Source organism: Talpa europaea, assembly GCF_964194135.1.
Source record: "Talpa europaea genome assembly, chromosome: 9".
NCBI classification, from domain to species: Eukaryota; Metazoa; Chordata; class Mammalia; order Eulipotyphla; family Talpidae; genus Talpa; species Talpa europaea.
The window spans coordinates 99,549,367-99,564,187 of record NC_140076.1 but is presented as its reverse complement, the minus strand read 5'-3'; the positions used below and the strand labels follow the sequence as shown (position 1 = coordinate 99,564,187).

Genomic DNA, 14,821 nt, shown 5'->3' with positions numbered 1-14,821 from the left:
ACCTGAAAATCCCAAAGTAAGACATTGTTGCACAACCAGAGATTTTTAGGGATTTATATGCTCATACTCATAAGCATTGGGCAAACAGGGGTTATCAATCATGACTGATGCCTTTCCACTTACCTCAATTATACTTGGGTAAATTTTTGCCTATTGAAAAACACTCTGTTTTTAACAGTCTTTAGAAAAAATTAGTTTTCCTTATTCAGAAAAGGCCAGTATGCCATCTGCCCAAAACTCTGTGCCATTTGCCACAAAACCATAAGGGAGACAGCAGGGTTCCTCCCATGAACCTCTTGTCTGCTGATGACAGGTCAACTGTCAGATGACTTTCAGTGCCTCCTTATGTAAAGAAAATAGTTGCCCAGAGCAATGGATTCGATCAGTGACTTGCTCTGGACAGTGGCATATGTGGCGGCAGATTTGGGAACATTGATTGCTGTTTTCATCAGTGTTCATGTTCTTTTCCCTATGCCACAGGAATAGCATGCCTCGAGTAGGGGTAGTTCCTCAGTCTTGATCCTCAAAAGAAGACACACAAAGTGGAGTGAAAGCCCGGACTATACTCCACTCAGCTGACAGGTAACAAGAAAAATCTTGTTAATCAAGTAAGCCATATAAAAGAACACATTAAAGTTTTTTCTAATTTTGAAGATTTATAGACTAAGATTGTATCATTTGTTTTTGGTGACACATAAGGTTTTCATTTTAATTCTTAAGAGAATTAAAATTCTGTTAAATTTCAACTCCTAAAATTTCATTTCAAATGATTGAATTCTATTTTTCACTTTAAAAATGATTTCTTATATCAGAAAATGAATAAAATTACAACAAAAATCAATCTCAAAAATATGGTGCTGACAGAAAAACCATAGACACAGAAGACGATATGATTCCATTCAGATGAAAAGTACTGAAATGACTGATCTAAAGATACAGAAAATAAATTAGTGGTTGCTAATCCCTGGGAGGAAAAATTATCTATAAATGACATGACAGATATTTGAGGGAAAATGAAAATGTTCTAAAACTGGTAGTACAACTCAGTAAATTTACTAAAAAATCACCCCAAATGAGTAACTTTTATGACCTAGAATTTATACCTCAATAAAGTTAGTTTAAAACAATTTAAAAGTATGTCATAGCAAAGTATTTCTCACAGTAAAAAAAAAAAAAGGATAGAATTATTTGCTTCAATGTTAAAAACTACTGGTTTAATCTTCTGCTCTACCCTAAGTATGTTTACTAATTTTTATATATCTGTTACAACTTTTGACTCTGTAACTGTATCCTTGTTTATTAACACTACAGATAACATTATAACCGGCATGATTGATATACAGTACCAAAGTTAATCTAATATTCCATTTCAAATAGAATAAAATACATTCTATTATATAGTATACGAATAGTAAAAGTATGGAACTTTTCACTTGTTTATGGAGAAAACCTTAAAATCTTAGAATGTTTCACTTTGAGTCTTAGATCCCTCTTTGGAAAAGTTCAGGTAACAAATACGTTCATGAATAAAATAAAGTTTAAATACTAAAACTGCATAGCTGTCGAATCTGGTTCCTTTTGATCACATTAGCCATGTATAAAGCCATAGCAATGAGCATAATTGGTTATACCATAACATCCTATCAGAACTTTAAGTATGGGAAAATAAAATTCCACCATTAGGACAGAATGGAATATATTTTTAAGGCTAAAATAAACTCAAATTTGGTGTTCTTAACATCATTTCCCTAAACTGTTTGCAATAATTTTGCAATTGAGCGATAAATAAATGAAATACTGTTGTCTGCATAAAAGAACAGTACTTCCCTTTCCTATAGGGCCCCATGGATGTTCTTCTGTTTTGCCTAAATGATCCCTTTCCAAATATACTGGTAATGTTGGTTATAGTTTCTGCAGTGCCCATTCCTTTCTGCTTCTGCATTTCCTGCCCTCAAATCTATTTTGTCAGACACCTAATATTCACCATTTCATTCCTTTCTTGATGGAGTTGGCTTCAATTATTGCTTGTAACCAACCCCTGAATGAGACAGGTGCTAATAGCTTAAAAGGATTTATTTTCTAAGTAAAAGAAGGTCTCCAAGGGATTCCCTTGTTTTTTTTTTTTTAATGTTTTTTGTTTATGTCTTCTACTACAATCTTAAATAGGAGATTTTATCCAGGATTGATGATCAACATCACCCTGCATAATCTGGTAATAACATCTACTCCCCATTTATTAAGACCAATTTGTTTTAATTCTATTTGGTTTAGTATCTATTTGGTTTAGATAGGAAAGGCCAATATAATACAAACATCATTAGTAAATTACTGTGATAATAGGGTATATACAGAGAAAAGAAGCCACAGGCCATGCCGTTCATTAATGTGCCAGTTCCTACTATTCTGCTTTTTAGGAGTTTAATCTATTTGGGATAGGAAAGCAATGAAGGTCTAAAGAGTAAAAATAAATATTCTGAATATAAGGCAATATATATTAAAAGTTATAAGATTCAAAACACTCTAGGGAGCACAGAGTAGAGAAAAACTGTTTTATCTGGGAAATGAACAGCAGTCTTAGGGAAGAGGCAGCCTTAAAAGGAACCATGAACAATGGAAATGATTTTGTTTTGTTGACCCAACAACAATTACATGAAAGTAGAAAAATATGCAGTAATCTCACATAGAGGCAAGTGGAACAATCTAGACAGTGCTGCCACATCAGGGCTTTTCAAATAGTAAGGTGTGAATGAATCACTGGGGTATTCTGTTAAAATGCAGATTCTGATTCACTGTATTTCAAACAGGTGCCCTGGTGATGTGATAAGACTTCTGGAACATTCTTTGAGTAGTAAGACTCTAGAAGAGAGAGTCTGTTAACATAAGATCAGAGCTGTGTACTCTGGACACATCAATTTGCATAAGTACATAGGATAAACTAGAGGCAGAAGATTAGAAGAATGAAGACCTTATAAAACCATTTTCACAGTCCTCAGAGGTTAGTTACCTATAAACACTCTGTAGCAGTGGGTATGGGAGAAGGCACTAATACTAGAGACAATAAGCAGATAAAGCCAAAGGAGACTTTTGAAGCATGTAGGGATGAACGGGATAAACAGACAATAACACAAACTATTTTATCCTGGATGCCTGAGGAATTGTCACATCATTAGCACAGAACCAAATGGAAAATTTAATGGATAAGAAGATGCATATAAGAATTAGAGAATGGGGCATCCCCGGTGGCGCAGCGGTTGAGCGCTGGGTTGCGAAGCTGCCCGCGGCCTCTGCAGCGCCAGTTCAATCCCCGGCTGCTCCCCGGCCACCAGAGGAGGGTCCCACATGGCGCAGACCTCTCCTGCCACCCGCTGCTCCCCTCAGCAGTGTACTTCGCTTCTGCCTGCTCTGCTCCTCGCTCTGGCTCTGGTGAATTCTCTCACCCTCCCGCGCTTCTGACTGTACCCAGTGCATGTATAAACAAGCAAACAAACAAACAAATAAATAAAACATGCCTCTATAAAAAATAAAAATAAAAAAATAAACTTAAAAAAAAAAGAATTAGAGAATGGTGGAACACAGTTCAATTTAGGGATTAAGTTGAAGGGATGAGTAGGACCATCTAATTAAGACTTTCCACTGCTCTTGTAGTTAAATTTAGTAAGTCACAATTCCATCTGTAACAGTCTCTTACTAGTGGGAAGGGACTGCTCCACTGCTGTGCCTGCCTCTCCCCTGGGACAGTTAGTCATCCAGTTTGTCTAGAACACTTTGAGGGACAGAATACATGACCAGGCTGAGTAATCCCTTTTGTTTTTGAACCTTCAATTAGGGAAAAAAAAAAAAAAAAAACTTCCTTAAATTGATCTAAAATTTGTCTCCACATATTTTTACCTAGTGGTTCTAGTTTTGCCTGTCAAGTCTAAATTTAGTCCATCTACACAGGGCGTAATGACCCTTCATAAAATTGTCGCTAGAATTAACCCACAATTTTTTTAAACAAAATTGGTGATAGAAATAACCTACATTTTTTCAAAAATGTAACTAATTTTTGTTCTTCCTCAGCCTTTCTGTTACCAGAACATACCATTCTCCTTCAGGTTGGCAAAACGCGGCATGACTGTTGCTACTACAGGCCTCCCCACTGCCTGCGGCAAGGGAAGACAGTGCTGATGTACTCCAGCCTTCTCTACTGAGGCCAGACTAGCCCTCAAGGTCTATCTCATCGGTATTCCAAAGAATCAATTACAGGACACTGACACCTGCACATGAGAAAGACAATCCCTTTCCCATTGTCTGACACTGACTGTCACTTCTTTAACACAGAGGATGGAATGGAACTTCAGAAGTGGCATGGACAGTTCAGATTACAATTCAATACTCCACAGTGACCTTGAAAAGATGGTGTTTACTTAAATTCAATGGTTTGTCATTTGTATACTGATCTTTTAGCCACTGAACACTATGAATGTTGTACAGAGTTCCTTCACAAGGGCTCACAAGCTAATTCTGAAATTTCCTTATTGTTTTAATTCTATTCATGACCATATATTCGACTCATAAGAACTTGAGGGCTTTTCATCTTCCTCTTCCCTCACCCCCTCCTTCTCTAGGAGGCTCCTGCTAGCCAAAAAGAACTGCAATGCAGGGCATGTTCTATATCTGTCTGTCTAGCATGGCAGTCACTAGTGACTTTTGTGCCCTTGCAATGTGTCTGGGAACTGAACTTCAAAGGTATCTAATTTTAATAATTTACATTTAAACAGAAATAGCCACCTGCAGCTAGACAGTTTGAGTAGTACAGAACTAAAAAACCAATTATTTTATTTTTAGCTTGAGCTATGGCTTCTCACGAGCAATCCTTAAATGAATAATGGTTTCCTACTTGGTAATCCAGACTGAAATATATGAAACACACACTGTACACTCATATATATGTGTGCATATATGAATGTGTATGTGTGTATATAATGTGTGCATGCACACATATGCAGAATATGTGTGAATACATTCTCAATTGTTTAACTCACTTAAAATCTAGAAAGCTGCAAGCAGGTCTCATGTTCCCCTTTTCCTGAACTATATCCCGATGCTGCTTCAATAGGTCTTACTATTTTGGTGGTTAAAAAAAAAAAGAGGAACCGGGCCTCCTTGGTCATGCAAGGGGTTGAGACGCAACCTATGAAGCCGTCCGCAGCCGGGGAGCTGCCCACATGGTGCAGCAGACCTCTCAGGACTTGCCCACTGCTCCCCTCAGCAGTGTATTTCAGTCAATCCACCTGTTCTGTTCCCCACTCTGTCTCTGGTGAATCCTCTCACCTCTCCGCACCTCTGGCCTGTACCCCAGCTCTTGTATGCATAAATACATACATCTTTTAAACAAAACCATTTCAAAAAATAAAAGAACCAGTAAGGCAAAGAAAAATTGGGAAAATCTAGGACCACTTATGTTGTTTTCACTAGAAACTTCACTCTCTACCATCATAGCCTTTTTGTATATTAGCACTACTACTATTAACTTACGTGGAGAATTTTTGGAGTGTTCACAGACCCAAAAGGTAATTTACCAAATCATACCAATAGGATCATTCTACTTTCAGATAGCAAGAAAAACTGTACATATTATCACTCGCTAGCCAGCAGTGAATCTGAGCATTTACATGTGGTCTCCGAGGTAACCTGGGCTTCCTTGCAGCATGGGGGACTTAGGTTACAAGTCTGAGAAAAAACACAACATTCCACTGCTCAAAGCAAGTCTGCATTTCTTTTTATGATCTAGCCCTGGATGCTGCACAACATCACTTCCACCATACCCTATTGGTCAAAGCAGTCTCAACTGCACCCAGATTCAAGCAGAAGGGCATAGATCCCACTCTTCACGGAAGGTGGCAGATCACACTTCAGAAGAGCAGATGGGATAGGGCCTCCACAGGTGGCACAGCGGTTGATTGCTGGGCTGCGAAGATGCCCAAAGCCTCTGCAGCACTGGTTTGATCCCCGGCCACAGGCGAGGGTCCCACATGGCGCAAAAGACCTCTCCTGCAGCGCCCGCTGCTCCCCTCAGCAGTGTACTTCGTCAGTCTGCCTGTTCTGCTCCCCTCTCTGACCTTAGTAGCTTGTCCTGTAGGGGTCACAAGCAGGAGATCCAAGAGCCAGGGGCTCAGAGAATATACCCCCTGTTTCCTCCCTGCACCATGTGACACATTTCTAACTACATCACATTACTATGTAACTTTAGCTCACATGAAAGTGACCCTTTCCCCATAGCTCCAGCTCTCACTGGGTTCTAGCAAGATGACTTCTACTTCTCTTTCCTTTAAAGCTGGGGGTGATAATGGCTTTTGCTACTGCCAGTTTCAGTGCCTGAATATGCCTTGTTTAATCCTGAACCCTGCCACAAAGCCTATAAGCAGTTCTGCATCAAAATCTCTTCATTTAAATAATTGAGAATTCTTATTACCAGGACCGTGATTGATACAGGCACAGGATGGAAACCAAATAAAGATTCAGAGAACAATGTGAAAAAGTAATAACCAGACTTCCAATAATTTCTCAATATTTGATAAAGTGTTGAAGACTATAACTAGGTCCCTCCATGGAAAATGACAGAGATTTTATATATATATATATATATATATATATATATATATATATAGGAGCGGGATAGCACAATAACTATATCCTATTACTCTTCTGAAAATAATCTTTTTCACAAAAAATATGGGTAATCCCTTAAACCCTTGATCAAATAAACATGTTCATTGTTATATTTCCGATTTACCATTAAAACAATCCTAGTTTCTATCATTCTTATGAAACATGTTCACCTCTTTTCAAGATGTTTATAAACAACATAGTAGTTTAACAGCTTTTATAGCTTCATTGGAGACTGAAATTAAGCCTGCTTGTCTAAGCTTCCAAAATACCCTTTTCACCAGTTATTTTTAAAAGGAATGCTTACCTGTCTCCTAGTTTGGAGCTACTACGTCTGAAGTCCATGACTTCTCAAAGATGACTAGTGCCAATGAAGTTAATTTATGTCTGTAAATTCCCTGATTACCTTAGGTGATACAGATCTCACTTTATGGTCCTAAATATCTTTAAAAAGACTAATAAGAAAAGCTACCACATTTTTTTTAACAAAAAAAAGAAAAAAAAAAAAAAAAAAAAAAGAAAAAAAAAAAAAAAAAAAAAAAAAAGCTACCACATTTTGAATACCAGTTAAAACATCTCAACTTAACTGTGACCTATTTCTTTTTTTTTTTTTTAAAGATTTATTTATTTATTTATACAAGAACTGGGGTACAGGCCAGATGTGCGGGAGGGTGAGCGGATTCACCAGAGACAGAGCGGGGAACAGAACAGGCAGACTGATGAAATGCACTGCTGAGGGGAGCAGTGGGCGAGACAGGAGAGGTCTGCTGCACCACGGGAGTCACTCGTGCTATAGAGGCTGCAGATTGCTTCATAGTGTGGTGCTTAACCCCTTGCACCACCAGGGAGGCCCACTATCTCTTTTAATTTATATTGCCAGTTACAGTTTCTGTCACCTGAACTCCAAAGCTGTGATAGTAAGATCTAAATCTTGCATTTCTTTTGTCTAAAGTATACTTAACAAAGCATCTTACCCAGTCATATTTAACATGTACTTGTCAAGTACTTGTAATATGTTGTGGGAAGAAAAGAAACCATAATAAACCACCAATTCTTCTCTTTGAAAAGCTTCTGGAGGGAGGCAATATGTATTTATTCATAAGCAATCTAAGGTAATAGGGGATTACAAATGTAAATATAAACTGAACATGAAAGTAGTTGAAGTCAAAGTACTCCAGGGAACAATGGTGTCCATGAGAAGCCACTGTCCATATGGTCCTAGGCTAGGGAGCCTTAGACTTGACAGATGAGTAGAGGATAGGAGAGTGGAGAGAGCAGGCCAGAGAGGACTTTCAGTTTGCTTGTTTTAACTGTGACTATTGGTTGAAATATGCAACTTACAAAAACATAAACAGGTAGTTAGCTAAAACTTTTTCCAAGTATTTGTTTCAGACTTTAGTGAATGTCACATTTTACTTAAATCTATGTGGCCGGTTCTACATAAGTGGTTCTGAACCACTTATAAGTGGTGTCCTGCACCCTTAGAACCAACAAGCTGAGTGGATCCAGGTGTGTGGGTTAAAGTTTACATTTTAAAAATGCAAAATTACAAATACAAGCAGTATGTGGAAATGTGGAAAACTGAATTTAAAATGAGGAAAGAAATCTCAACAAATGACTGAAACCATGGAGATCTAGATGCCTTTCTTCTGAGATAGCTGTAGGCCATAAGTGCTTAAGTAGAAATATCTGAGGTTGCAAACTCCATTTCCTTCCCATCTGCGAGCATCTGGGATACTGGGAACACCTACAACTCCCAGTAACCCCAACCTTCCCAGAGGGCTAAATTAAAGAGCTCTGAAGTTTAAATGTCATTAACTTCACCTTAGATCTACCCCTGAAACTCATTCAAATTCTGATTCTGCAGAGGGGGCTGGGGCACTCAGAATCTGGGGAAAGAGAAACATCTGACAAATTTAAAATAATCCCAGATGATTCTGATAGACAATTGCCACTCCCAACCCTCCCATCTCCCACAGTGGAAGCCTCACAATGCAGAGTCCATACACCAATAGTCACCGATTAATGGTAAGGTAGAGAAAAACTGGCCAATTGCAATTGATCTGAACATAAAGTGTGCACAGAATATGCAAAGTCAGTGTCAACTTTTTACAAGCAAATATAAACTATATGATTCCACTGTTATACTATTTAATCCATTGACAGATCAAGTAACTTTATCAAGAGCACAAAACTGAGACACACCATGCAGAATACAACTGTGCCTGCCATTTCATTTAATCCTAAAAAAAAGGGGGTGGGGTGGGGGGGTGGGGGCGAAGGTGGTTCTTCGTGGGATCATAGTATGCTTGCTCACTTTGTAACTTCCAGGATAATGCAGAACTTAAGTGTCCCGCTTTACCTAATACCTCAAGGTAACAGGTACCTACTGCAGTCTTTTCAGTAATTAATACAATGCGCTTATCTCAAGTCTTCTAGCAGCTGCAACCTGAGAAACAGTAGTGACATTCAGCTGCCTGCAAGAAAGGTGTTTTTCTTTACCGAAATCCTTTAAGAAATTACAACCACCAATTTACAGGCACCATGGTCTACGCCCACCACTAACCCGAGTCAATTTCCCGCCAACTATAACAAGTTACAAGGGGCATCTGGTCCCAGTGGGCTGGGGGGCTGGGGGGCTGGGGGGTTGAGGAGCTGGGGGGCTGGGAGGCAGGAGCTGACTCTTGAAAAATCCATAGCTCTGCTGCAGAAGAGCTTCCTGTTAGACACGCGAGCATTTTTCTCCTGAAAAGGGAAATCTCTCCCACCCATTCCCAGTGGACTGGAGTGGAGACACATCTCGGGGGTCACCCAAGTCTCAAGCCCATAACCACAACACTAAGAATGATTTTTCTAGCCTCGGGGATCCCTCTCCCAGAGTTCAGCGCCGGCTGCTCCCGAAAAGCTGCTGCTAGGGTCGGGGGTACTTCGGGCCACCAGGCTCCGCGCTTTGGGCTCCGTCCAGAGATGTCGCGCCAGAGAAGAGGTGAAAGGGGGTGCGGGGTGCGGGAGGTGGGGGGAATCACAACTTTGCAAACTCCACGAAGCCCCAGCTCTGCGGAGCGGAAGGTCAAAGTGCAAAGGAGGGAGCGGCTGCGGGTCAGGGCCCCGCCCGGACGCAGCCCGGGGCGCGGCGAGCTGCCCGGCGGGCTCGGGCAATCGGGGGAGACCGCACCCACCTCCAGCTTGGAGCCTGCACCCGCCCCGCAAGCGCGCAGAGGCGGCTCCTGCACGGCGGGGCCAACTCCCCGAGTTGACTTGGAACTTTCCCGGGACGCGCCGCCGCCCTCACCTTGCTGAACACCTCCAGGTCCTCCTCGTCCTCGTCCAGGTCCAGCACCTCGGCCTGCAGCAGGACGGGGCAGCCGCTGCCGCCCGGGAGGGGGGCGCCTCCCCCGGGGCTCTCCCCGCCGGCGCCCCCAGCCGGGAGCCCGGAGGAGCGCGCCTGAGATGCCCGGCGCTCGCCCTCCATCCCGAGAGTGCGCGCCCGGCCCGCCGCCGCCGCCAGCCCGGCTCCCCCGAGCGTGCCCATTGGCTCCCGCGCATCCTGCACCTCCCCGGCCGGCCCAGCTCCAGCCCCTGGCCCGCTGCGCAGACGCGGAACTGCCGGCGCGAGCGCGGGGCCCGCTCCTCGCCACCTGGCCTGGGCCTGCTGGGGACGCGCGAGCGGGGCGCGCGGGCTCCGGGTGGGGTGCAGGGAGGGGCAGTCCCTTGGGGGGAGAGTGGGGCGCTGGGAGGTAGGAGCAGGGCGTCCCCGCACTGGCCTGGCTCTGGCTCTGGCTGGAGAGCTGCGGACAGTTTCCAGGGGACAGGGGTCTGGGAAGCAGCAGCAGCAGAGATCCTTGAACTTGGGGGGGCTGGGGGAGCGGGGTTCACTGCGGGGATTGGAAGGCAGCCGAGCCCACCCATCCCGCCAAGAGGAAAAGCCAATACTGTATTTCCTGCATTTTAATGGTTACCTTCCTTCTGGGTTTTCCAGTGTGTGTTCGACTAAAGGTTAATGCAAAAGTGAAAGACGTGAAAAGCTCCTTTGCTTTGTCATTGATTTTTAACCCAGGGACCGGACTCTGTGGTCATTTCACTGTTAAACCAGAGGAGTCAGATTTAAAAGCTACTTTCAGCCACTTTCAAATGTACCTTTACTTCTGGAAGTCTTCCTGAAGTTAATGAGCAAGAGGCTTACCAAGAACTGAGGACACTGAGCAGGACTAGACGTTGCCAGCAAGAAATAAACGCCAATACAAAACTAATTAATTAGCTGTTCACTGCTTAAAAATAACAAAAAATCTACATTCCAAAAATAATGATAGTTGAAAGCAAACTTAGAGATTCTTAAACTATCCTCATGTTTTCTTACTCTTTTCACCCCAAGCTCTTTTCTCCCATCAGGCCTGGAAGTAATGTATAAGAAGTTTGCATAACTAGGGAGAAGACTAAGGAAGACTTGATTTCAAAAGCCTCTTTTGGAAAAATATGTAGCCAATTTTTAAATGAATTTTTAAAAATAGTAGAAGATCTGTATCTATGGAGCATGGAAACAGAGAATTTCTCTGTGTCTGATTAGAGAATATGGCCTTATACGTCCCCTCCTGAGTACTCCAATGTAGCTTCCATCGATTTTGGTGCATACATGAATTTTTCAGTCATGCTGGTCTTCCTACACCAGGAATAGGAAGTCTCCTTCCTGTGCTTTATGGTTTGTACCAAATGTCATCTCCTGCCCACCCTTCAGGAATTAGCTGTTGTCCTATCTCATTGAGAAAGACTTTCCAATTTAAATTTCTTAATTTAGCATTAATTTTATTCTATCTTATAGACTGTATTTCTTACAGATAAGTGCTTTACATTCCTTAGTAAAGTATAACCTTTTAAGGTTTGGGATCACATTGTTTATTAATACAACACAATATCAGGTGCACTCACTTTAAAAAGCTTTCTGCTAAGATCCATAAGGAATACAAGTTATTAAAAGATTTTTTTTTGTCTCTAAGTTCATCTTGCTGAGGTTTTCGAATTGTCATCTGAACCAGGAAATTCTTAAGGATAATGTGATTCACAGAAATGCCAGAAAGCATAGGAAACACATGCAGAAAATGGGCAGAGCAAACCAAGACTACACCACAATCGAAACTGTGCCACAGAAAAATCATGTGCAGACACCACTGCCTGTGTCTCCTCTGTGATCATCAGTATTGGTAGCACAGCCGCTTTGATAACTGCCACAGCTTTTACTCCCACAAAAATGACATGCATTCCTGTTTCCTGTGTTAATAATTTTAGTTTTGAACCCCTAGAGAGCAGATCTGCTTGGCCCACTTCACCAAGTGCACAGAGCTACCTAAAGTAGAGAATTTTCTAGACATAGAAAAGCTATATTGATGCTGGTCAGGCAAATAAAGAAAAGATTTACTTCTACTAGAAATCACCCGAAAGTAATAATTTTGACTACCCAAAAGAAATAATTTTGTTTACTTACATTCTTTTCCTCAAGCACCTGGGAATACAGTCCCCAAAGGGAGAAAACCCAAGGCTACTCATTATTGATACAGATCCAAGTCTATTCTGCCTGTAATTTCACTGTAATCTGGTTAATATTTTGTAACTTTTGGACTACCTTTTTAGCTTAATCACCAACCTGCTTACTCATTACCATGAAAAATCTACATTGCACGTTAGCAGTCTCAGCTTCCCATTAAATGGGATCAAAATTCTGTTCATTAGTAAAAAATTATTATTTGGGTACTAAAACCTTTAAACCAACAGAGTCCAAATAAGTACAATTATAATATCAAGAGGAGCCCCACCCATTCCTGTCCCTTGATTTCTGGTTCTTATTATAAGAGTAGTGTATTATTTTTGATTCTGAGAATATATATCTATCCAAAAAGTTCCCTCTCCCCCAGCCTCACACATTCCCAGTGGAACCTGCTGAGACCAAAACCGAGTCTTTAATGTGCCATTTAGTGGAATTCAAGCTAAGGTAAGTCACCCCTTTGTGCCTTTTGCTGGAACATGATTGAACTGTCTTTTTATAATGGTGTGTACAAAATATGATGGAAAATGCCAATTAGTAAACTCATAAATTGTCATGCTGGGGGAAACTTGCTGAGCAGAAGAGCAAACTCAATATGTCTTTTCCACAAAGTGTTGAAACACTGGAAGGTTCACAAACCTGCCTAAATGAATTCTTGGAAGCTCAAACTTCAAAGTATGAAGTGAGCTACCACCGCTATCAGTAAGGAACATCAGCAAGAAACTCAGAGTGATGTAAAGAAGTTAGGAATTTATTAGGGGAAGGAGAGTAGAGTACAACCCCCTCAGGGGAGGGGATCTCCAAGGAGATACTGGTGAGATAGTTTATTAGGCTACTTTATATATTCTTTCTGGCTTCATCAGGCATTGCCAAAGTCTCTTGCTTCATTTCCAGCTGTTGTTTTTTCTCATTATTGCTTTCTTCTTGGCCAGCAGATGTTTTCTCTGAATCTAAATTTGGTCTGGGGTCTCTGGCCACTAGAAACCTACTGGGTGCTTATCCTACTGCCTGTCGCAGTATAAATCATGGTTTCCTCCAGATTGTGTGGCAAGCAGGCCCCTGACAGTTGCTGCTATGGCAAGTTGAGTTCTTAGCCTTGTGAGAACTGGTTCCCCTTTACAGAGGGGGAAGTCCATGTTGTTGAGCCAATGCAGACACATAGCCCTCCCACGACAGTTGTGGAGGCAGGACCTCAAAGGACCAGGTAACAAATGATTAAGACAGTTAATTGTAGGGCCTCAGAATCCAGGAAGCCAAGAGTTAATTAAGGATACGAATTGCTAACTCTCAGCAGGAGGTTAGGATGCAAGGTTGATTTGCTGAAAGCATACTATTTGATTAATGTATGTTAAATGGACTCCTTAAGGGCATTTGAGTCCCCTTCTGATTTGCTCTTGGACAATGATGTCTCTGACTAGCCCCTCACCCCTAGCCCCAGTTTGCTTTACTCAGGGGTAAAAATGCCTAACAAAACCAATTTATTTTGATAAGCAGTTTGCAACCATCCCTATTCAGTTTAAACAGCCCATTAGTCCATAAAGAATCCATGGCATCCATAGTTGCTTCCTTCTGGAGCTGAAATTTACATCAGTCTCATTAACATACTAAAAGCCCCCCTAGAGGAGAAATTGAGCTGCCATTTTCTGAACGTGAGATGGAGAAGCATGCACTTTTCTGCTCATACTCAGATGAGCAGGGCTGCCAATATCTTCGACACCCAGCCAAGACTCCCTCATCTTCTCCTACCCTCCTTTTCTTTTAAAACCCTTCCTAGCTTCTTTCTAAAAAGATTTTTAAAATTTTTATTTATTTATGCATACAAGAACTGGGGTGTAAGCCAGAGGTAAAGGGGATGAGAGGATTCACCAGAAACAGAGTGGGGAGCAGAACAGGTGGATCTACTGAAATACACTGCTGAGGGGAGTAGCTGGTGAGACAGGAGAGGTCTGCTGTGCCATGTGGGTTAGCTCCCTGGGTGGGGATGAAACTCATGCTGCAGTGATTGGTGATAGCTTGATAGTGCTGACACTTAACCCCTGAGCCACCAGGGAGGCCCCCCTTTTCCAGCTCTTACCCAGAGAGGCAGTCAGTGGGGCATTCACATTCTTTTTCCTTCACTACCTGTACAAGCAATAAACTTCTCCACCTCCAACAAAAGTTGTGTCTATTCTATTTGGGCTACATTCAAGCCATGAATATATTAACTATGTTAACACCTTGGTTGCTTGATATGTGAGGCCATGGAACAAGAACTGAGAGAGAAGTAGCATTAGCATTTATAGAAAAAGAATTCTTATTAAACTTCTATGTGATCATATAAATTCACCAGGTGGAGCTTTTTGGAAAGCATTGCCATGGACCAAAAATGTGCTTTTATTCTAGGATTAATGCAAGGAGCCCATCATATACATTGTCCCAAACCTGCTTAACTCCTAGGTGCTACCGCTAGATGTTTCTTCTGAGTCACATCAATTGCAATCTCTAGCCCTTGTCCTTGAGACAATGTAGAATACTCACCCTAGTCTATCACTCCTGCAAAGTGGGCAGTTATGTACTGTGGAGAGGATTTCTCTTTTTCTTTTTCTTTTTTTTAAGATTTACTTATTTATTTATACAAGCACTGGGTACAGTCAGAAGCGC

At 41.6% G+C, this 14,821-nt stretch overlaps 1 protein-coding gene across 2 annotated transcripts in view; it reads right to left on the bottom strand.

Annotated features, from left to right (window-relative positions):
- SNX7 (sorting nexin 7) overlaps nucleotides 1–10,135 on the bottom strand; it is a gene marked incomplete at both ends in the record, with an annotated part of 80,997 nt that extends 70,862 nt beyond the window's left edge. The window contains one exon of one of the 2 annotated variants that reach the window (XM_084243507.1): nucleotides 9,941–10,135. In XM_084243507.1, the coding sequence (XP_084099633.1) occupies nucleotides 9,941–10,120 (180 nt within the window). The remainder of the gene's footprint in view (nucleotides 1–9,940) is intronic. The other variant, XM_084243508.1, reaches the window with a different exon arrangement.
- Between the last annotated feature and the right edge of the window lie 4,686 nt (nucleotides 10,136–14,821).